General features: G+C 32.7%; 3 protein-coding genes across 3 annotated transcripts; 2 read left to right on the top strand and 1 right to left on the bottom strand.

The window, feature by feature from the left end:
- LOC111679087 (adult cuticle protein 1-like) lies at positions 1-1,200 on the top strand. Its single transcript, XM_023440580.2, has 2 exons — positions 1-155; positions 376-1,200. The coding sequence occupies exons 1-2, from the start codon at positions 150-152 to the stop codon at positions 742-744; spliced, it is 375 nt and encodes a 124-aa protein (XP_023296348.2). The 5' UTR covers positions 1-149; the 3' UTR covers positions 745-1,200.
- A 6,912-nt stretch (positions 1,201-8,112) lies between these two features.
- Positions 8,113-9,278, top strand: LOC111679095 (adult cuticle protein 1-like). The gene is made up of 2 exons (XM_023440591.2): positions 8,113-8,270; positions 8,547-9,278. The coding sequence occupies exons 1-2, from the start codon at positions 8,265-8,267 to the stop codon at positions 8,952-8,954; spliced, it is 414 nt and encodes a 137-aa protein (XP_023296359.2). The 5' UTR covers positions 8,113-8,264; the 3' UTR covers positions 8,955-9,278.
- Positions 9,279-13,572: 4,294 nt separating this feature from the next.
- Positions 13,573-15,981, bottom strand: LOC111679090 (adult cuticle protein 1-like). Its single transcript, XM_023440585.2, has 2 exons — positions 15,826-15,981; positions 13,573-14,136 (listed from the first exon to the last, which is right to left on the bottom strand). Exons 1-2 carry the CDS (start codon positions 15,829-15,831, stop codon positions 13,690-13,692), a joined length of 453 nt encoding a protein of 150 aa, XP_023296353.2. The 5' UTR covers positions 15,832-15,981; the 3' UTR covers positions 13,573-13,689.
- Between the last annotated feature and the right edge of the window lie 6,383 nt (positions 15,982-22,364).

The following is a 22,364-nucleotide window of genomic DNA, read 5'->3' as shown; positions in this document are numbered from 1 at the left end:
TTAATTTTTGTTTTGTATAAAAGTTGGTACAATTTCGTTAACAAAATCAGAATCAAATCAAAAAGCGTTCATTGAACACTTCATTGAGTTCAGTTTAAAACAGTTTTTCTTCATTTTCCAACCTCTACTCCTTTAATCCTTTCAACAACATGAAGGTACATTGTGTGAGGCAACTAAAACTAACTTAAAAATTTATATTAAAACCAAAAAAAAGGATAAATTGTCGGTTGTTGTAAAACATATTAAAAAAATTAATTTTAGTTTAAGGGTTTCATAATTCACACGAATTTTTAGTTTGTTTTACAAAAACCTAATTCATTCATATAATATGGATTAACTATAACAAATTTTAAATTCAAATTATTTCTTTAACAGTTCGTATTTGCCGTAGTCTTGTTGGCCCTTGCTGTTGGTGTTCAATCATCTCTGCTCGGTGTTGGTCCATGGGGTGCACCATTGGGTGTAGCTCCATGGGGTGTAGCACCCTGGGGAGGTCATGCCGCCATTGATCACAGTGCCTGGTCTGCTCCATTAGCCGCTCATGGCCCATGGGGAGGTGTTCCCGGAATTGCTCTAGCTCAAGGTCCAGCTCTTGGTCATGTTGGTCTTGGACTCGGTCTGGCTCATGGTGGTCCTGGTGTTTATGTAGCTAAGACACGTGGTGCTGTTCATACTGCTCCTTTGGCTGGTCATATTGCTTCTGCCACTTCTGTGAATGTGGCCCCCGCTCCCGGTACTCATTAAATCAAGAACGATCATATATAGCACATTGAAAACAAACAAATAATAGCGTCATAATCCCCAAATAATTTGTACATCCCTCTAACCGATAAATTCTATAATATAGCACACACTCTATTATTACCAAACCCCATACCCTCCATTACGTTCCCCAGCAAATACTGATCCACTGATGACAAATAGTTTAGAGTCCAACAACAATCAAAATGAAATCTTACTGGCACATTTTTCAGCAACATTACGAGTAATTACATATAATATCTGAACTTTTTGTTATTCGTCTATAAACTGTATCTATATCTCTTTTTTTCTACAACTGTCTTTGTCTGTATCTATCATACTCTTTAACTGTAAATATTGTAAACAGCAACATAAATCTACAAAAAAAAATTCAATAAAAAATCGATCATTGATCTAGAGATGATCAAAATTTTACATAAAATATGTAAAATAAAAATATATGTTTGTATTATTATTTAGATATAAGAAGGACTTAAGCAAATAATCGAATGTCAGAAAACAAATCAGATCCCAACAGTTCGACAAAGAGTACAGTAAAGAGACAGTCGTCTCTTTACTGTCCTCAAATAACATAGAGATTATACTCTTAAAAGTTGTTTTTTTTTGTTGTACTTTCCATAGTATTCTAGAGAGTAGACACTTGGAATTTTTAAATTTTAGTTCCATTAATATTTTACCACCTGGCTTACTCCAATTCGTATGTTTTTGGTCTTTCGTCACAAATAAATTTTTTGTAATCGTGAATGAAGATAGTCGTCACTTTAGTGTCCCCTTTGTAAGTGAGAGCTTATTTTTATAGGGATTAATCAAAAAAGACGAAATGTTTCTCATAGTCCTTATTAAATTCTATGACGATCATGTCAAAAAGTACCAGTTAAAGTCCACTTATGTAGTTAATGTTTATATTTTTTACGGGTTTAATATAAAGTACCAAAAAGTTTCCCTTTATAGATTGTTGTTCTGTATTCTAGCTTCACAAAAAGCTAAAAAGTACCAGTTGAGTGAAGAAGAACTAATAAAAATTCTCCATTTCATGATTTTTATTTAATCCATATGGTGCGTGTTAAATTTTACGTTTCTAGGTTCAATATTATAAAAAATTCAAAAAGTAAAAGTTTAAGAACGAATAAGTACCTAAAAGTCACCTTTTGCTTAATTTCATATTTCTAGGTTCAATTATAAAGAAAGTTCCAAAAGTACATTTTGTATAACGAACAAGCACCAAAATAGTACTTGGTACCGGATTTATCTCATTATCATATAAAGTGTTACTAAATATATATTAAATATTTCAATAGTTATTAAAATTGGCTTTAGTTAAAATAAATTAGTTAGTTTAAAAGGTGGATGTATATACATCAAATCCGAAGAAATACACCTAGGCCTCTATCGGGCCTGCTGTGCGCTCCTTAACCAGTGTCTCAGGTGGAAATCGAACCCACCACCTCCGGTCCATCAGACTGGAACACTAACCTACCGGAGGCCAAAATAATTTAAAATTATTCGTTTTTTTATCTTTGCCCAAGCGACAGGGATGGCAAAATTGTTACGATGGTACTTTTTTGATACAATTTGATGTACAAAAGTACCGTGATACTCCCGAGTCTTTTTTGATACTTTTAGGGCTACAATCTCAATATCCAATTATCGTTTAACCTGTAGTAAATCTGTCTGTTAAAATTATTTTTTTGTATGGAAACTTTCAATAAATCGTTTTGAAATAACAAGAGACTTAGAGTATGGGGATGAAAGTTTCTTTAAAATTTAAACTATTTTTTTGGCACTTTTTCTTGAAAATGCATCAATTAAAAGTTGTAGGAAAAGTACTCTATAACTTTAGTAGCTGTTTCTCTTCAATATTATCAGACCAAATGTTAAAATAGTTGAAATCCTGAGATTATGTTAGACGCTTCTATGAGATTAATCAGCGATGAGTTCGCATATTACTTCATATTTTCTCCATCACATCTGGAATCTGAGATATTATGTCTTGAGTTTTGAGAAAACCCAATTTTTGTCCCTTTTCGAGACTTAATAACAGCGCCATGAGTGCTTTAAATATAACATTTCACAAAGTACAATTTCGTGATAATATTTGTATCGTTGCTATGAGATACCATGCATTTCCTGGGAAAACTTCATCAAATTATATCAAAGATGTTAACATTGAGGGACGGACACCATATCAACATATAAGGCCCATTCCAATTTAAAAATATATAAATATATTTCAGAAATTACAAAAATTTATCAAAAAAAAAAAAATATTTCAGTACTTTGGATTTGTAAGAAAGCTTTAACTGAATACTCTCCCAGAGGCAAGGTTCACATCATATCGGTACCAGCCCATTCGGGAGTAGTCGGTAACGAGCGAATGTAATAGCTTTAAAGGGAAGGGAGCTCAAGGCAGTTAAACTGACAAACGCAAAACCATTTGACGGAACAAAAGCTGAAACAGTGGGTAGAACCACTTAAATTCTATGGGGTAACCCTGATGAGCAAGACGAAAAGTCTTCTCAAAATGAGCAAGTCTGAAGTTTATGCAAAATTGGACATGCGGATTCAGACTAGAGTATTCAAACGATTAATCGTCGTTCGATTAATATTTGACTATTAATCGTTCGAATAAATGAAAATTGTCAAATTTCCGATAACGAGTAAACCGAATAATTTCATTCAATTAACCGATTAAGAAAAACTCACTATTTAGCAGTAAAATTACTATGCATTTTCTACAAAATTTTATATTTGTAACTCTGTGTACTCAGTTTTTCATAACAAGCTTGTATGCTCCTCTATCTTTCAAAAGATGGATTTCTAAATTGACATTAAAAAGTTGGTAATAATATTAATTTCAAATTAAGCTGAGTTCCTCTGCTTCGAAATAATATAATTTATTTAAAATCATCAGAAAGAATTGGATATCTTAAAGAAATTTTGTCACAAAAAAGTAGTTAAAAGTTTTTGAGTCGAAAATGAAACCTTTTTAAATTTAATTTCTTTTTAGTTTTTTTTTTTTTTTTCTAAGTGAGACAGATAAATAATATAGATAGAATGTACAGATTCCCAGCTTTCATTTGATACCAATATTAGCATTATAAAATACATATAAATATTTTAAATATTCATTTGTAGTCTTTTAAATCGGAGTACGCAATTCTATAAGTGGAATCTATATTCACATGCTTATCAACTTTTCCATGTGTGAATGTTTTTTTTTTCAAAATTGTATATGAAGAAAATTGTTGTTAAAAGCAATAATAACATCTAGTTTCCTTTTATTCGAATAACCGAATGATTTTTAATTATCCGATTATTACCCGGTTAACGTAAAACCTCAAATAATTATTTGTCGAATAAACCGAATAAGACAAAAACCCGAATAATTGAATACCCTAATTCAGACGTATGTAGAGCATGTGGAGAGGACAGTGAAACTCTTTCTTTATCACTGCCAGGCATTCGTCGAAGATAGATCTAAGTATCTTGGAAGTGATGTTATTCCGGAAATAACATTCCTGACTAACACTGATTGGAATAATTTATTCAGTTCCTTTTTTATGATAAAGAGCGCACAACAGGCCCGATTGTGGCATAGGTTCCTTTTTTTCGGACTTGGTGTAGTACCCATCCTCTTATCAACCTAATCTAACCTAAGTACTTTCAGATCCAAAAAAGTACTCTCTGAAATATTTTTTGATACTGAAACAAAATCTCTTTTCCCATCCCTGCCAAGCGACATTCTAATATCCATCTAGCAACAACATATTTAATTTTTGCAAAAATTTCATTAAAAACATTAAAATAAATTGTTTATTATATTTGTGATACCATAAAAAATGTTTCTTTCTTAAGTCTTTCGATTTTACTGAGAAACACGTACAATTTGATGTTACAGTTCATTAGTTTTATATCATAAAATAACATTTAGATGATTAATCAAGTTATTTGATTAATCCAAGATATTTGTAAGCTATATACTCATATTAATAATTCGTTTAACTATCAATTAAATGTTGTATTAATTTGCTTAAAACATCATAAAAAAACTTAATATCCAAATAAATAAAAATAATTATTATAATTAAGTTCTTTTTTATGCCATTAAATTGCATAAAATGAAAAATTCTCAATCTGTAGGTTGTATAATAATTTTACAAATATATAATTAAACAAATATATATAAAAGGTTTATAAATTTTCAAACAAAAGTTATTTCACAAACTTTTTATAAATTTTTATGAAGAAGTGTGATGATTTTAAACTCAACCAATTGTTATCAATGTTAACCCGGCAAAGACGGAAATCTATTTTTTTTTAACAAGAAACACAAATTTTTCTTAGTAAACTGAAGTCTATTGTTGAGCAAGAAGATACCGGTGACGGACAGAGTTAAGTACTGAAGTGTAATCACTGGCCGGAAATTAAAATTGAGATACCACATAGAGGATAGGATCAACAAGGCACATCGGTGCTGGGTAATATGTAGAAGAACTATAGACATGAAAACGAGTATTAGTTCTATTATGAAACATTGGCTTTATAAAAGTGTAATTAGCTTATGCTTCAATAATCTGTTAGACTTTGGACAAATAGGATAATATTGAACTACTACATGGAGTTCAGCCTATATGTTGCTTGGGTAAAAGTGCTTTCATTAGTAATACGTCATCCAAGGCGTTGCCAGATAAGATCAAATAACCGTAGAAATTCGTTTCTATACGAATGGCTCTAAATTTAGGGACAAAATACTACATTGAAGACCTGAAAATATATGACCTAATCACAACTAATCAGCTAAATCTAGACCGTATTGGATTGTAAGGTCTACATCATATGGATACTAGGCAACTCGGGATTAGGGTTTTATAAATCTACTTTCAAATAATCGAACAATAGACTTTTGTTCCAAAAAAGTCGACGATAAAAGTCGAAAATTCGAAAAAAAGTCGAAAACTCGAAAATTGTAGAAAAAAGCCAAAAATAGTCAAAAATTTAAAAAAAGTGGAAAAAAAGTCAAAAACTCTAAAATAGTCGTTTCAACTATAGACCCCTACTTGGGAGTAATCGACAACGAAAGGGCGTGTATTCGCTTTAAAGAGATGGGAGCTCGTAGTAGTTAATCTGATGAACTCAAACCCATTAGCCGCAACAAAGACTAAATTAAAAAAATATATGAGTGAGATAATTACATAAGGGCTCTTGGAATAGTTAAACGTTCCTATAAGTATACCTTTAATGAGAGCAACAATAAAAATCACCCCGAAATTAGCAATCTCTCGAGAGGAGAGTGAAACTATGGAGCACTATCTTTGTCACTGTCAGGGATTCAACAAAATTAAATGCAAACATATTGTCAGTAATTTTATACCATATATAACATTTCTCACAATCTCTGATTAGCAAATTCTTAGAAATTATGTCCAGGAAACTGAGCTTCTTAACATTGAAAAATAAAACGTTCAGTAAACACAATGGTTTGTTCTACTACCAACAATCATTTTTCTTCCATGAATATTAGCGGATTTGATGTAGTATACATCTTCCTAGCAATCTAACCTAACCTTAGATGTGATCTTTAAAAAACATCTTCATAAACTAACCCGGGGAATATTAGATCATAAAACGGAAGTAGTAAGCAGCTTAGACTTTTAATAGAGAAATCGTTCTTACCACTCCCAAGTGAGTAGCAATCAGAAAACTTTCAAACTCTGAAAAGAGTCCCATCCCTCAGGGTTGTTTGAGTAAGACGAGATTAATATATAGTCTTCGATATGTGAACATATCGATTGTTGATAATTCTTCTATCCTCGCATCAAATACTACGGTGCAGCCATGATTCAGCGGAAGTTGTCTTCTTTCCTCTGACGTCGCTAAGACCTAGCTTAAGAAATATACCATTGCCCGGGGAATACTTACTTGATTATAAACCAGAAGTAGTTAGCTGCTTAGATATTTCATAGAGGAATCGTTCTGGCCATGCCCAAGTGAGTGTCAATCAGAAAACTTTCAACCTCTGAAAAGAGTCCCATCCCTCACGGTTATTTGAGTAAGACGAGATTAATATATAGTTCCTCGATATATGAACAAATCGATTGCTGACAATTCTTCTATACTCGCATCAAATACTGCGTGTAGAAATGATTCAGCGGATGTTGTCTTCTTTCCTGTGACGTTCCTAAAACCATTCTGGATTACCTTCTGACTCTAGTTAGCTTTAGGCATATGACATTGCCCGAAGAATACTTGATCATAAATCGGATGTAGTTAGCTGCTTAGACTTTTGATAAAGAAATCGTTCCGGCCACTCCCAAGGGAGTAGGAATCAGAAAACTTTCAATCTCTGAAAAGAGGGCCATCCCTCAGTGTTATTTGAGTAAGACGAGATTAATATATAGTCCCTCGATATGTGAACATTTTGTTAAAAAATAATTTTGTGCTCCTCAAAGAAGTTTCGTTCTTAAGTCTTTCGTTTTTACTGAAAGGCAAATACCATTTGATGTTACAGTTTATTAGCTTTATATCATAAAATAACATTTGGATTAGTAATCAGTTATTAAACTATATTAAAATTATATATTCGTCCAAAAAACGTTAAACGTTGCCAAATATAATCACTTTTCTCAAAACGAAAATAAATATATTAATATTATTTTATCAGTCTGAATGAAAGACGTCAGAATATCGAATGATTCAATGTCATCTGTATGAAGTTAGACACATATGAAATAATATATTTGTATCCGTGTATTTTTTTTAACGGAATTGCAAAATTTACATTCCTCTTGATATTTATATATGCCCTGCAGTTCGCGGTGCTTGTCTGCAAATTTGATTTCAACTTTCATTTAGTTTTAATTCTGATAGCAGTGACTTCTTAGGTGGATTTTATACAAGTAATTTCAACAGTTTCTTCTACTGCGAATAGACAATTAGCTCTGCCATAGATTACATCCGTTGGGTTAAGTAACTACTTACCATGTTATAATACAATAGAAGTGGCAGTGTTCTCTTCAGATTGAAGTCATATAACATTAATGATTAAAGTAACTAGTGATGATTGTGTTAATGCTGTAGTTAGACATTTAAAAAAATAATACCCAGACTCATATTAAAACTGCTGGGCACTCAAATAGTTACACTTGTAATCACCTCTAACGGTGAAGGGTATTAAAAAAAATTTAAGAAAATTAAAAATATTATTAATAGTTTATTTTTTCTACTAACTATTATGTGTGGTATGGTGGTCGTAGTTATTTTGTTGTTTTCCGTCTTTGTTTTTATTGGATTTTGGTGTGGCCAAAATGTAACTGCCACAAATAAAAACACATTCCAAACTACAATACACATTTAACTCTAAACTCGATTTCAATTTTTTTAGTATAAAAGTTGGTATAATTTGGTGAATAAAATCAGAAACTAATCAAAAAGCGTTCATTGAACATTAGTTTTGAGTTTACTTTAAATTTTCCTATTTCTACTTCTTTCATCCTTTCAACAACATGAAGGTAAATTTCAAGAGGAATTTGTGAAAAAGTGTTTTTTTTAATAAAATTTTTAAATAAAAAAACTTATAAAAAAATTAGCTAAAAAGCAAAGATTATAAGCAAAAAAAAAATGAAATTGTAAAACCATTGTAATCGACAACGAAATTTCAATCCAACTTAAACATACTTAAGTTAATTTGGATTATAAACTGAAGTTGCACATCAATCATCTATGAAGATTTCATCAATATTTGTTAATTACAACATTAAAAAATTTCTTCATTTTCTTTACAACAGTTCGTATTTGCCGTAGTCTTGTTGGCTCTTGCCGCTGGTGTCCAATCATCATTGATTGCTCAACATGCTCCTGGTGTATCATATGTTACCACTGCCTTACATCCAGCTAATCACTTGGGAGGACCCTTAGGCTGGGGTGGTCATGCCGCTATTGATCACAGTGCCTGGGGTGGTCCTTTAGTTGCCCCATTGGGCGGTCATGGTCTTTGGGGAGGTATTCCCGGCATTTCTCTAGCTCAAGGACCTGCTCATGGTCATGTTGGTATCGATCTCGCTCACGGTGCTCATGGCCATGGTCATGGTGTGTATGTAGCAAAGACACGCGGTGCAGTCCATACCGCACCATTGGCTGGCCATATTGCCTCCGCCACATCAGTAAATGTAGCTCCAGCTCCTGGTACTCATTAACTAACAAAATACCACAATTACTCAAGTCCCAGCGCTCTACCATGGCACACACTCAACATCACAGCGTTTTGGCATCTTAACATTTGGTGAACTTAAAGTCCAGCAACAATCATGCAAAATTTTGAACTTTTACGAACTTTAATTGTTATCTGTTCTGTATCTGTAACTATTTTCTATGTCTTTATCCTAAGCTACATCTTTTCTTAATCTATCTATGCCTCACATTAATGATAAATAATGTGTAGCATTGCAAGAACATAAATAAAATTTAGAGAAATATATGCAAATATTTTTCTACGATTAAAAAAAATTATAAATGGAATGATGTTTTTTAATTATTATTTTTACACCTAAAAAAATTAATAAGCCGAGAAGTTGTTCTTACTCATAGATTAAACCCTAGATATTCTACTATAAAGAAATATACCTTTCATCAATCACCAATCAACCCAGCACACACTCATAGACATTCACTTAAGGTATATGGGTGGGTAAGGTTCGTATACCACTACATCCATCCCCCATCATATATCCTTCACATCTACTCGTTTATAATGCAGTGACACAGTCATATAACTCACAACATACTTTTCAATGACTACTACATATGGTCTGGATTGCATAGAAGTAGTTCAATAAGGTGTTACTATTAATGTGTTATATAAATAGTTTCTATTTCATTAGTCATTTTGCTAATGAAGATACAGATGCTGTATACGTCTATTTTTGTTATTTACAATGACTACTTTTTCTAATTACTTGTAATCATTTGTGGTAAGGACTTGCCTTCAGTGATATCACCGTGTTAAAATAATAACTTTAAATACTATTGTGTAAGTAAATTTTAGCATTTAAACTTCTTACATGGGAATGAAAGTTTTTACTGGGTATGTATGTGCTACCATTTCCCTTGATACCAGATTATCCGGTTCTCTGATACGTACCCATGTCAAATTATTCCAAATTGAGATCTAGAATACATTTGATTAGAAGCACTGGCATTATCTATTTTCCCTGGGATTGTCATAACACCAAGATGGGGAAGATTCATTAAGGTAACATGAGCCCTTGGGCCCATTACTGTAGATACAAGATGCCGAAGTGCTGTACGTGAATACCTAACGTGACGGCCTTATTTCTCGGGGGTCTTTTTCACCCTTAGAGTGTGGTCTCACCAACGTCTCTTTGTGTATCTCTGACTATAGCAGCCCCGTTTCTTAACTTCCGAGATGCAAAAACATCACTTACTCACAGAGAACATATTGTGGTAAATCTGGTATGAACAAAGGCTTTTCTGGAAGGATAATTCAATCACAATTGTATCACTTGTATAAGATACTTTTCATCCATCTTAATTACTCGAGCTATCTAATATCTGACTATTGCTGCCCCGTTGCTTAACATCCGACATGCAAACGCATAACTTCTGTTCTTACTCACAGAGAACATATTGTGGAAAATCTGATGTGAACAAAGGTTCTCCTGTACATACCTGGATAATACAAGTAAGGAAAATTCAATGGTATAACTTGTATAAGATATCCATCACCATTCAAGTCATGCGTGCATCGAATTCATGAGTAGTATTATTCATTCGACGCACACATAAAGAGCAACATCCGACACACTCGCTATACGTATACCGGCGGGTAAGATTCATATATCCTTATCCTGTATCATAAACACCTAACACCAACACACATCCAACGCTTAGTGTTACAGTCACTCATCTGTGTGGTATCTGTAGGCTCAGCAACAGAACTGATTACATTGTGCATGTATCTTTTAACCAACATTTTCTTAACGTAAATTTGGATTTAAACCACAGATACCACGTGTATCCGCAAGGGATTTCTCCAAGAAAATGCCGAGAATACATTTGATAATCATCACTTTATAATCCAAGTAGACTAGAAGTACTATTAGCACCTCTTTTCCCCGGGATTACAATCACACTAAGATGGTGTCTTTCTTAAAGGTAACATTCCCTCGGGAGGTCCATCACTGTTGAGGCAGTTTCACTAAGTTTGGGTTAATTTCACAATTCTATCGCAATTATATTTCACAATTCTAGTGCAACACGTTCTTCTTATTGAGAATACTCCCATTTGTAGTCAATTGGTTTGTGAATCGCATAACACATTATACTCCGTACCGTACACATGTGAAACAGACTTTTAGCAAAGGTATTCGCCTAAACTTTTGTTGTAAACAGATTTTAATCTAATGTCCCAACTACTACTCCCTCTTTTCTCCTATTTCAAACACAACGAACTGCAAATAGAGGTCTGCTCATTAATGTTAATCCAAGAAAAATAAATTCAACGTAAGTGCATTAATCAAAACTTAGTCACATTTTAATTATATATATAACTGGTGTAGGGTATCATGTGGTTGCGCTTGAAAGACTACATGTATGCTGTAAAAGGTGCCGAAAATAAAAACTGTAAAAAATTGCGTTCATATTTCTGGAACCATTTCTGGAATGATTTCTTTTATGTCAAAAATATTTTCATACATTTAATTCTCGGCACCAAGTGCACCGATTCCTATGAAATCTATGCTACTCCTTATATATGTAGACTCCACACTTTATCTATTACTTACTTTTCAATTTTTCCATTAATAATTGTTCATTGTCCATTTATTACTTATAACTTATGTCTAGGGTTTATTATTATATTAAAAGTATTAAAATATGTATAATTCACAACTTTAACAACTTAGAATACGACGACTGCCACAGACAACTCACTTCTTTCAACGTTACTCGACCCCTCACTTCTTAAAACTGAAAATATTCGTCATAAAACTAATCATTGTGTGAGCAGCAGTAGTTCGATCAATCTGTCCTTATCTAATAAAAGTTAAACTCAAATACTCGACTCTCATTCAATTAATCCTCTAATGTCCGTTTAGGCTTAAATCCCACATATATATGATGATTTTGCTAAACTGTCTAATCCGTTATTAAATGCCTCATAGAAGAACAAAAGACTTGCTTGAAAAGATATAGGATCTTATTCATAAATCAAATTTTCGTACAAAATTTGTTCTTTAAACCATTGATAAATGTTTATGTGATAAGGCGAATTATCTATAGTCAATTCCCTTTTGTAAGATCTTTCTCAGAACATGAATTAAACGCTCATAACTGACCCAAAAGTGCCAGTAAAACGATCAAATTCTATAAATATTCGGCTGTGCCGAATCTTATATACCCTTCACCAAGTATATTTTAAAAAACAGTTTTTAATTATTTTGTATCTCTGCACACATGTCACACAAAGCATACTCACAAAGAAATATAAACTGTAGTAGAAAGAAATATTAACAGTTGTAATGTACTACCACCGTTAAACTGTATTACCAACATATTACTGCTTTATCTCCTTGTTGTTGTTTTTATGCTTTTATTTATAATTTGTTGAGAAAATTTTCAGAGGTAGTCTCAGATTTTTACCTATATCTCAGTTATTTATGGATTTTCAATAGGAAACTTCTCGAAAGCATGTCTGACAGAATTATTGAAGATTTAGATCTTAAAGATATCTGGAGTCTTCAGAAAATTGATTTCAACAGACAGACGGACAGACAGACGGACATGGCTTAATCGACTCCGCTATCTATAAGGATCCAGAATATATATACTTTATAGAGTCGGAAAATTATATTATAGAAATTACAAACGGAATGACAAACTTATATATAATCTTCTCACGAAGGTGGATTGTATAGTAAAGACCTGCACAAGTCAACAATTATGCGTGGTCCCTTCAGGATGTTGCTTTACACTATTATATTCTTTGACTAACATTTTAAATCGATATCGTTCTGATAACCCTCTGGTTATCAGAAAAAAAACTTAAATCTAAAAAAGGAAAACTATTGTAAATCTTGGTTATAGTTGTACATATAAGGTGTTCACAGTACGTTTTGCCCAACAAAAAGTCTATTCTTAACAAATTAAATTCAAATCTTAATATTTTTTTTTTTTTGTAATTTTATTTTATTTTGTACATAAAATCACTAAAAAAAGTTAAGAAAAACGGAAACAATATTAAACAGTAACAAAGTTTTTCTTAAAGATCAAAGATAGTTTTAAACATTTTTTTGTTCGATTTTTTTCGAGATTTATGTTGTTGCAATACTATACAATATTTACAGTTAATGAGTAAAATACATAGAAATAAACAGAGACAGTTGCAGTTGCATAGAGAGAGAGAGAGAGGGAGATGCATACATAGAACAGTTACAGAAAGAGAACAAAGTGTTCAGAATAGATAGAATGGTGTTGTTGAAAATGTGCCAGTGATAGCTTCTTCTTGATTGTTGTTGGACTTGGTGGTTAACAGGACTAAAAAATCAAAAATGTCATTTGCCAGAAAAAACAAAACAATTTTAATTGAGATCCTTATAGATGTTTAAAAAGGATGGAAAAATATTTGCAGGCGGTGGTGATGTCGCTGATGTTGATAGTGTGTGCTAGTTTCAGGAATCAAAAAAAGATAGCTGCTAGAAAGAAGAACTAAGAAAGCTGAAAAGAACTTGGGGGAAAATTGAAAGAAAAGGGGTTGAGGGGTCAAAGACATTAGTAAAGCGGAAGTTATACTAAGTGAGAAGAGTGTAACAAATTTTTAATTAACTTATAACTAGTTTGGCATCTTGGTGTCATCAGATTGTTGGATTATTAAACGATAGCTGTAGTGCCTATGAACGAGTTGGATTTGTTGACTTAATGCGTACCAGGAGCTGGGGCCACATTCAATGAAGTGGCAGAAGCAAGATGACCAGCCAAAGGAGCTGTATGCACAGCACCACGAGTCTTAGCTACATAAACACCAGGTCCATGAACACCATGGGCGAGACCAAGACCAGCATGACCAAGTCCAAGACCAGCATGTCCCAATCCAAGACCAGCATGACCAAGACCAAGATGACCAATAGCAGGTCCTTGAGCTAGAGAGATGCCGGGAATACCTCCCCAAAGACCATGACCGCCTAAGGGTGCTAACAATGGACCACCCCAGGCACTGTGATCAACAGCGGCATGACCACCCCATCCCAAAGGACCAGCTGGATGTAAGGCAGCGGTGACATACGATACACCAGGAGCATGAGCACCAATCAAAGATGATTGAACACCGGCAGCAAGGGCCAACATGACTACGGCAATTACGAACTGTAGAATGGAAGAGATTAGAGAAGAAAAATAGTATGTTTATGAAAAGTTTTATTAAAAAGGATATACGATTGTATCAAATTTTACGCTGGATATAATGTAGACTTATTTTACATTGAATCAGAATAAAACATCGGTTATAATAATAAATTTTTAAAAATCGGCATAACTTAGTTATATATATGTACTACTACTACTACTACCGATTTAAGTAATAATCAGGGCTTTTTTTCACACAAACTACCTCCTGATTAGATCTGCAAGAAAATTTATTGTTTGATGTCGGACTAAAGATCCTCCACAACTCTTTTATGTCTAAAAAACTTCAATTTTAAAGTTTTCTTAATTAAAATTTAATAATTTGGAAACGTTCTCATATCCTTCTATGATTAAATGGATTTAGGTTTCGAATTGAGAAGGAAATTTTCAATTGTTCTTTCACAATTAGAAACTTGATCAATATGGTCACTCAGCTGCAAAGATACAAGCCTTAAATTGACGGCGGCTAAACGCCGGCAATATTTTGAAAGCCTCGAAGCCTTGAAAGCTTGAGCTGGTTTCGACGTATCCATTGATAAAGATTAGAATTGCACACAGAAATACAAGCTGAGACGGCTCAAATCGGCGGCTGCTGAACGCCGGCAATATTTTCAAAGCCTCGACGCTGCCGCCTTCTTTGAACTCAAAAGCTTAAACCGGTTTCAAAGTATCCACTGCTAAAGATCGTGTATTTCAGAATATAACAATGTTCATTTTCTGTAGAAGAAACTTATGTAGAAACAGGTTTCTATTTAACAGACTTTTACACAAACATTTTCAATATAAAAAACGCTTACAAAGTAAATTTCTAACGAAAAATTTTAATTGAGCCGACAATTTAGCCGCCGCCGATATTTTCTATAATAACCCCGAGCTGATCGAAAATGGCTGCGACGCCGCTGTCAATCATTTTGTATCGACTTGTATTTCTGCTCAGCTGGTTTGGATAAAACTTTTAACAAGAACAAGAATATAAAATTTTAGTTAAAATCTGATCTATAATTTTATTAAAATTCCATGTAAATATCTCCAAGAAATGCCTTTCGAATTCATAGAAATTACAATCAATTTAAACAGAAAAAAGTTGTAAATGTCTAGAAAGCTCAATGTCAAGTTTATTTGTAATCGTATCACTTTTTGGGACAAAGATTAGTAGAGGTTTTAAAGTTCCTCTTAGTTGTAAGCATCGAATATTTATTCGGGGAATTTATAAGTTTCAGTTTTAAATGTGAATCTTATAAAGCTATCACGTCCAGGCATTCCCAAGTTAAAGCACTGAGGAATGATCTAAACTAGCCAAAGGATATTTACATATACTTTTATGTAAAATTAAACATTGTTTCGAAATTCCCTTTATACATCTCACGAAAGCTTTCATGCTTTATAAAAAAAGTTTATTGAAGTTATTAAATATTTATTCAAAGTGATTACAAATTTGTTTCGCATGATATTTCGCAATATTAAAATTGTCTTTTAAAAAATGCCACCAAAAAAATTAAAAAATTTAATACAAGTTTTTGGAAGGAATCAATATTTACAAAATTAAAAAAATATATATTTTTAAATCCATATCCTTTGACACTTAACACTTTAAATTATAACACTTTTAGCAATCAAATTAAAATACTTTTCACACAATTGCTATTTTACCTTCATGTTGTTGAAAGGATTTAAAGGAGAAGAAGTTGGAAATTGAAAAAACTATTAAAGTTGAACTCAAACTGTTGTTCAATGAACGCTATTTGTTTTGATTCTGAATTAGTTAACAAATTTATGCCAACTTTTATACTAAATTTTTTTTTAAATCGAGTTTAGAGTTGAAGTACAAATTCAGTTTAACATTTTTTTTCTTTTTCAACATTGTGTGGCAGACACTTTACATTTTGGCCACACCAAAAAGCTATAAAACAATAACAACAACACCAACAAGAACAAATTCAAGTAACAATTTTAAATAAGTTTTGTTACAATTTACAAGTGTGTGGTGGAAAATAAATAATAATAACAATAAAATTTAAAAAAATATATAAAAAACAACATTAAATCGAGCAACTTCATCAAGAGCAAATAACTCTAGAAAAACCAATAACAGCAACATTAAGTGGCATGCATGTGCCATGGACAAGAAAAATAAAAATTAATAACAATAACAACCACATCAACTGCAACATTAGATAAATTAATGAAAATAAAAACAACAAGAAATACCCAGCAAAAATAAATCGAAGTATGTACTTCCAAAAGAATAACATTTATCACCACTTTAAAAGTAGCACTAAGGGAACTTGTTTACCTTCTGTGAAAGTGATTTTTATTGACTTCTAAAGAAGCAAATTAGTTGCATATTAAAATACTACAATTTCACTTCATAATAATTTCAAAACAAAAAGAACATAAGAATTACTTCCTGAGAATGACTTTAGATGTAGTGAATTTGGAATCAAATAAAAATAACATCCCTCCTATGACAAACCTGTGTTAAATTAATCATTACTTTTTCAGGTCCTCCATGTAGTAAATTCTACTTATTTTTCGCTTCTTTAAATGTTCTGTTTTTGCTGGGTATTTATATGGTATTTTTAACAACAATGTTACTTTTAATCACAATAACAACAATAAATAACTTAGATTAATATTACAACAACAGTAATGAGAAATATAATAATCGTAACTGTTAAATTATTTGGAAATTTTTAAGTCCACCTTAACATATTATTGCAACAGCAACAAACAGCTTTTTAAATCCTAAGTAACCTTAAGTTTCTACAAAACACTGAAGGAAAACTTGGGCGTTTTTTTTATCCCATTCAAGTAAAGTAACCACTCAGTACTAATACTGGATCAGAAGGTCTTTTCCATTGTGGTAGTTAGTAATGCAATAGATGTGATCAGATCAAGATAAAATCAGATAGCTAAATGTTCACTCCGACTTTACGGAGTTTATGTACTATCTTCTTGAATCAATGTGGCTGCTGAAAGCCTTAACACAGGTCCACAAAATTATTGAGAAATTTAATAGACAGTTTCATTAGGAAAACTTGTTAATGTCTGATAAATCGGCATCAGTTTGGTAACACAAAACTTTAGAACACTCCAGGTCCAAACAAAAACAAGTCAGAAACTATAGTCGGGCGAGGCCGACCATATAAAACGCTACACCTCTTACAAAAAGTAAAACATTTAAGTTGAATTGCACCTCGCCTCAGATATACTACATATACATTACAATAAATTGTCGAATAAAACTGTGGACATTTAAGTCAAATTTTGAAGGGGGCTTTTTATAGGTGCTAAGGTCAAATGACTCACTTATAATTAAAAAGTTCATGAGGGTCATCAAGGCTAGTATAGAACTTGGTTTTGCAATTTTTTTTGTCGACTTACAAGTAAGTATATTAAACATAATTATGAACTTAAAGCCGTATTAGAAGTGTTCAGTTTTAGGTGAAAAAAGGATCGATCTTAACCGATCCCTGGGACAGTTGAATGTCATGTACCAAATTTATATTCAAAACTGCGACATGTAATTTGATTACAAGGTTTACAGGCCCTATTCGGGGGTTCAGTTGTATGGGGGCTAGGTGAAATAATGGACCGATGTTAACCATTTTCAATAGGCTTCGTCTACAGCATCACAGAAGATCCAAATTTCATTGAATTATATCCAAAATTGCGACTTGTAGTTTGATTAAAAGTTTACAAGCCCATTCAAGGGTATAGTTGTATGGGGGCCAGGTGACGGACATAAGTAGCTAAATTGTCTTAGAAAATAGTTGTGATATTGTTCGTTACAAACATCAGCACAAAACCGAATATACCCTCCAAATAAAGTAGTGTAGGGTATAAAAAATGGATTACCAACCCCTCCGCCCCCAAAAGTTTGAGCTGGATCCGCGGCTGGTATAGGACCAATATTATTGTACGTTACAGCACAAACCCAATATACCCCCCATCGATGTGGTGTAAGGTATAAAAATCCTAAGTTACAACCAATCCTATTAACGATAAGATTCGACAACCAGTGGTAAAGAAAAGGATACATCAAGCGCTGGATCTCGATATAAAAGAGTTATGGAATCCTCAGGAAAATTGAAAGATTTATTAAAAAACTCATATCTATTTGGCGAAGTGGAAGCTATCTTTCAATGTGATACCCCGAAGCTCTAGTTTCCTCTATAAGATACTGTCAAAACCTATGTGCTTGATTACTCATTTTATACCTTATTATTAGAAATAAGTTAAGATGACACTCCCTGGATGACCTCTAAGATAATTGCTCTTTGAGACCGTTGAAGGATACTAATGGAAAGTTCCTTTTAAATTTTTATTGTTGTTGTGACAGTTCGACTGTGGCCAATAGTTTTTGGGAACGCTTCTTAAATTTTTATTCAAGATGGCCGATGTTCAAATAGTGTTGTCTGAAGAAGGTTCGAAGAGTTATGGTGATGCCGATTCTTCCTACAAAGTAGACACTCTCTGTTGTAATTGCAGCCCTTAGATGGAAGTATTCAAATAAAGCTGTTTATGGACACCCTCTTAAGGCTTGTTTTTATTAATAGTCGGCGATGTTCAAATAGTGTAGTCTTATGAAGATCCGAAATGTAATGAAGATGCAAATTCTTCATACAAGAAAACATTTTCAAATTAATCTATGTTTATTTATGAGGATCAAAGTTAGAACAAGATTTTCAACATCGTTCGTATTAAAAAGTCCATTTTTATTCTTCAAATTCTAAACATGCGATAAACACATTGTTAGTAGCTAAAAGGGTTTTTTATGTGCATATGTATATGTACATAACTTACATAAGTAGTGTTTCTTGGTATTTTATTTATCAACACTCCTTGCAACATATAACACCCGCTGGAATTTGCTATTGGTGTAACCTTTCACCACATAGTCTAACAGTCATTCATCCATGAGTAAATTGAATAGAAATGAATTTAAATGAATGTTGTTTTGTTTTTATTTGTATGTTCTGATAAAACCTTTTGCACATTTAAGGCACCACCCGCTCGTTTGGTCAAATTTTTTTTGGGGGAGGTGTTATTTTGCAATTTGTACTTGTTACAGATTAGTTGTTTACTTTATATTTGTACTATGTCTGTAGTATGTTGGCTGTAATGGCAACACCTAAAACTAAATTCCATATTTTAAATTACTTAATAATAAATAATTAATTATTAAATATTTGTAAAAGGTTAGATGGTTAATCTTGATGGATTTCTTACAATATATTTTTTAGAAATACAATCGAATTTTGTTTATAATTATGTATTATAATTTATATTTGTCTAATATGGAAAATTCTAAACCGGATGTGAAATCATAGTAAACTAAGAAAGTATACCAAACAAACTGCATAAAATAAAAGTGCAAAAATCATAATATAGTCCGCTTGGACTCTATTATGTTTTCAACAGACAGACGGACTGACATGGATAGATCGTCTTAAAATTTAATAAGGGCCCAGAATACTACTTTTGAGGGTCTTAGAACAATAATCATCATAAATCTATTTATTGTCAGTTATGGAGATAACGTCATATATGACCAGATATCCAACATTTTGGATAGATCTATTATATATTTAACATGTTAGATTTAGCGTCTTTCAGGGCATGTTACCTTAGAAAATTGACGAAATTTTTCTGTTTATGAACCGTTAATGAACAGGAGAATAGATGTGTAACTGTACCTCTGGGCCCCCCGGGTATGTTTCCTAGTCGCTAGATCCCATCTTGGTGTATTGCTACCAATACCTCTAAGCGGTCTAAGCACATAATCTGGCCAGTTGCGCACAGGACTATGTATTCGCTGGTCAGTTGGTTGACGTTCCATCGGGATTTACCTAGTGGCTAGGGTTTAAACCCAAACTTGCGAGAAGAAGGTGCTTTGTTTAAAAGACTGATACACGGTGACTGTTGGAGTTTACTATAAAGCATGCTCAATTTATCACAGTGGGTCTTTGTGAACACTGAAATAAAAAAGTCTGTTCAATTACGTCCATTTAGGTGCTGTTGCCAAGTCAACAGAGCCATCATAGTTGTGTGGTTGGACGACATTGTTATCGGGGTTAGATTGAGCTTGCTCATGACACCATCCTTCCCCAACGGACTACTATGGCAGGAGATGAAATAGCTCGAGTACTTGATCAAAGTGTATGTGTAATGGACCGGACCATTCATAAAAGTAAATTGCAAGCTGCCTGTAAGATACACAAACGGGCAGTGGTGAGTTGTTGCTTAGTTTTAATCACCCTGTGGACGAAAAAGACCAACGTGAAATAGGCCGTCAATGCAGGTATTGACCTTATTGTACCTCTTTTGGTTCCCCAAGGGGCATGTTGCCTTGATGAATTTCTTCATCTTGGTGTTATGCCAAAACTGGTGATGGAATGATTTGACATAAGTTCGAACCGGAGAACCACATAATATGGAACTACGGGTGGCCAGTTGCCGCAATACTCTGTCGGTATTCACGTAGTGGCTGTAGTTTAAATCCAAATTCGCAAAAAGAGTGAGTTGCTGTTAAAAGACATGGGGAAGTCTTTATTTCGGGATAAGTTCAGTGATGTTTCCAAAGACATTAGATACCCCACAAAGTAGTGAATATGGGACTAAGCGTTGGAAATGAGTTGGTGTTAAATGTACATGATACAGGAAGAATGTAGGGGTATACCTAGTGCGAATGTGTCGGATGTAGTACTCTATGATTGCGTCGGTTAAGTGAGAAGTGTACTGGTTTGAAAAATGATGAATGAAAGGTATTATATACCATTGAATTTTTAAAGATAAGATAGCCAAGGACTTGAGCAAATACTAGCGTGAAAATTCCATATACATAAATTGACACAGGCGTGTAAGAAGATCAGTGGGATGGTGGTGAGTTGTAACAGAAGCTCACTCAGTGGTCGAAAAGACCACCGTGAAATAAGGTTAGTGTTCACGTAAAGCACTTCGACATGCAACTCTATTGGTGAAGTACTTTTGGAGTAAACACTACGATTTAAAGACTAATGCAGTGCATCAAATGCACTTAACAGGCCCTCACAACTTAGGAAAAGGAAATGAATGGACATTTCATCTATGATGGATGGAATCGTGGTGGACTTGTATGTCGTTCCTCATGTTATGTTGTCGATGTAGAAATATATTTCGGAAATTGTAAAGTTTATACGCAAACTTTTTCTTTTGCTTGATAGATAGATAAATAGATAGATAGATAGATAGATAGATAGATAGATAGATAGATAGATAGATAGATAGATAGATAGATAGATAGATAGATAGATAGATAGATAGATAGATAGATAGATAGATAGATAGATAGATAGATAGATAGATAGATAGATAGATAGATAGATAGATAGATAGATAGATAGATAGATAGATAGATAGATAGATAGATAGATAGATAGATATAACTTGGTCGTCAATGTCATTTCCATTTTTTTTATGGTGAGAGAGGAGAAGGGTAAAACCCAATCTATATTAGCTAAAAATTATAGTTCTAATATACTGTTCCAACTGGATGTTAAAAAATTAATTTAAAATTTGTTTATTCGCTAAAGAGTTAACTAGTAATATACTGTCTTATTTAAATGTATAATTATAGGATTATAAAATACTTCGGCCTTTCATATCATTTGGCGCGTAAATAATTATTTAATATTTTTACTAGTTTAACGGTTGTTTATTATTCACTTTTAAAAATTAACCATATAATTGTTGAACAATTTTTTAGTTTAGTTTTTTTTATATATATAATTTATCATTTCTGTAATTTTAATTTTGTTTAGTTAAAATTCCCAACGGTTAAATAAATTTGAAATACTAATGTTTGTTTCGACGTAAGTAATTAAATTGTTTGTAGTACTAGAGCTTTTTTGTTGTTGCTCCTAGTAGTTTGTAGTAATTCTATCTATGATGTTAAAAAATGCAACTGTTTGATTATTGTTGGGTACTTTGTATATCTATGGGGCTAGTGGACTTGTCTGTCTGTCTGTCGTTCATTCGTTTGTCTGTTTTTAATCCATGTTATGAATTCTAATATTAATTTGTCACATTAGACTTTAAAATTTCAAATTTATTTATTATTTGTTGTAGCCTTTTTTAGTTTCAATTAAATATTAATTCCCTGTCAAGTGTCAGCGGTAGCTGTTTTTTTTTCATTTTAAATTTGCTTT

Source organism: Lucilia cuprina, chromosome 2 (assembly GCF_022045245.1).
Source record: "Lucilia cuprina isolate Lc7/37 chromosome 2, ASM2204524v1, whole genome shotgun sequence".
NCBI classification, from domain to species: domain Eukaryota; kingdom Metazoa; phylum Arthropoda; class Insecta; order Diptera; family Calliphoridae; genus Lucilia; species Lucilia cuprina.
The sequence above is the reverse complement of the archived record's forward strand: the minus strand, read 5'-3'. Positions and strand labels throughout refer to the sequence as shown.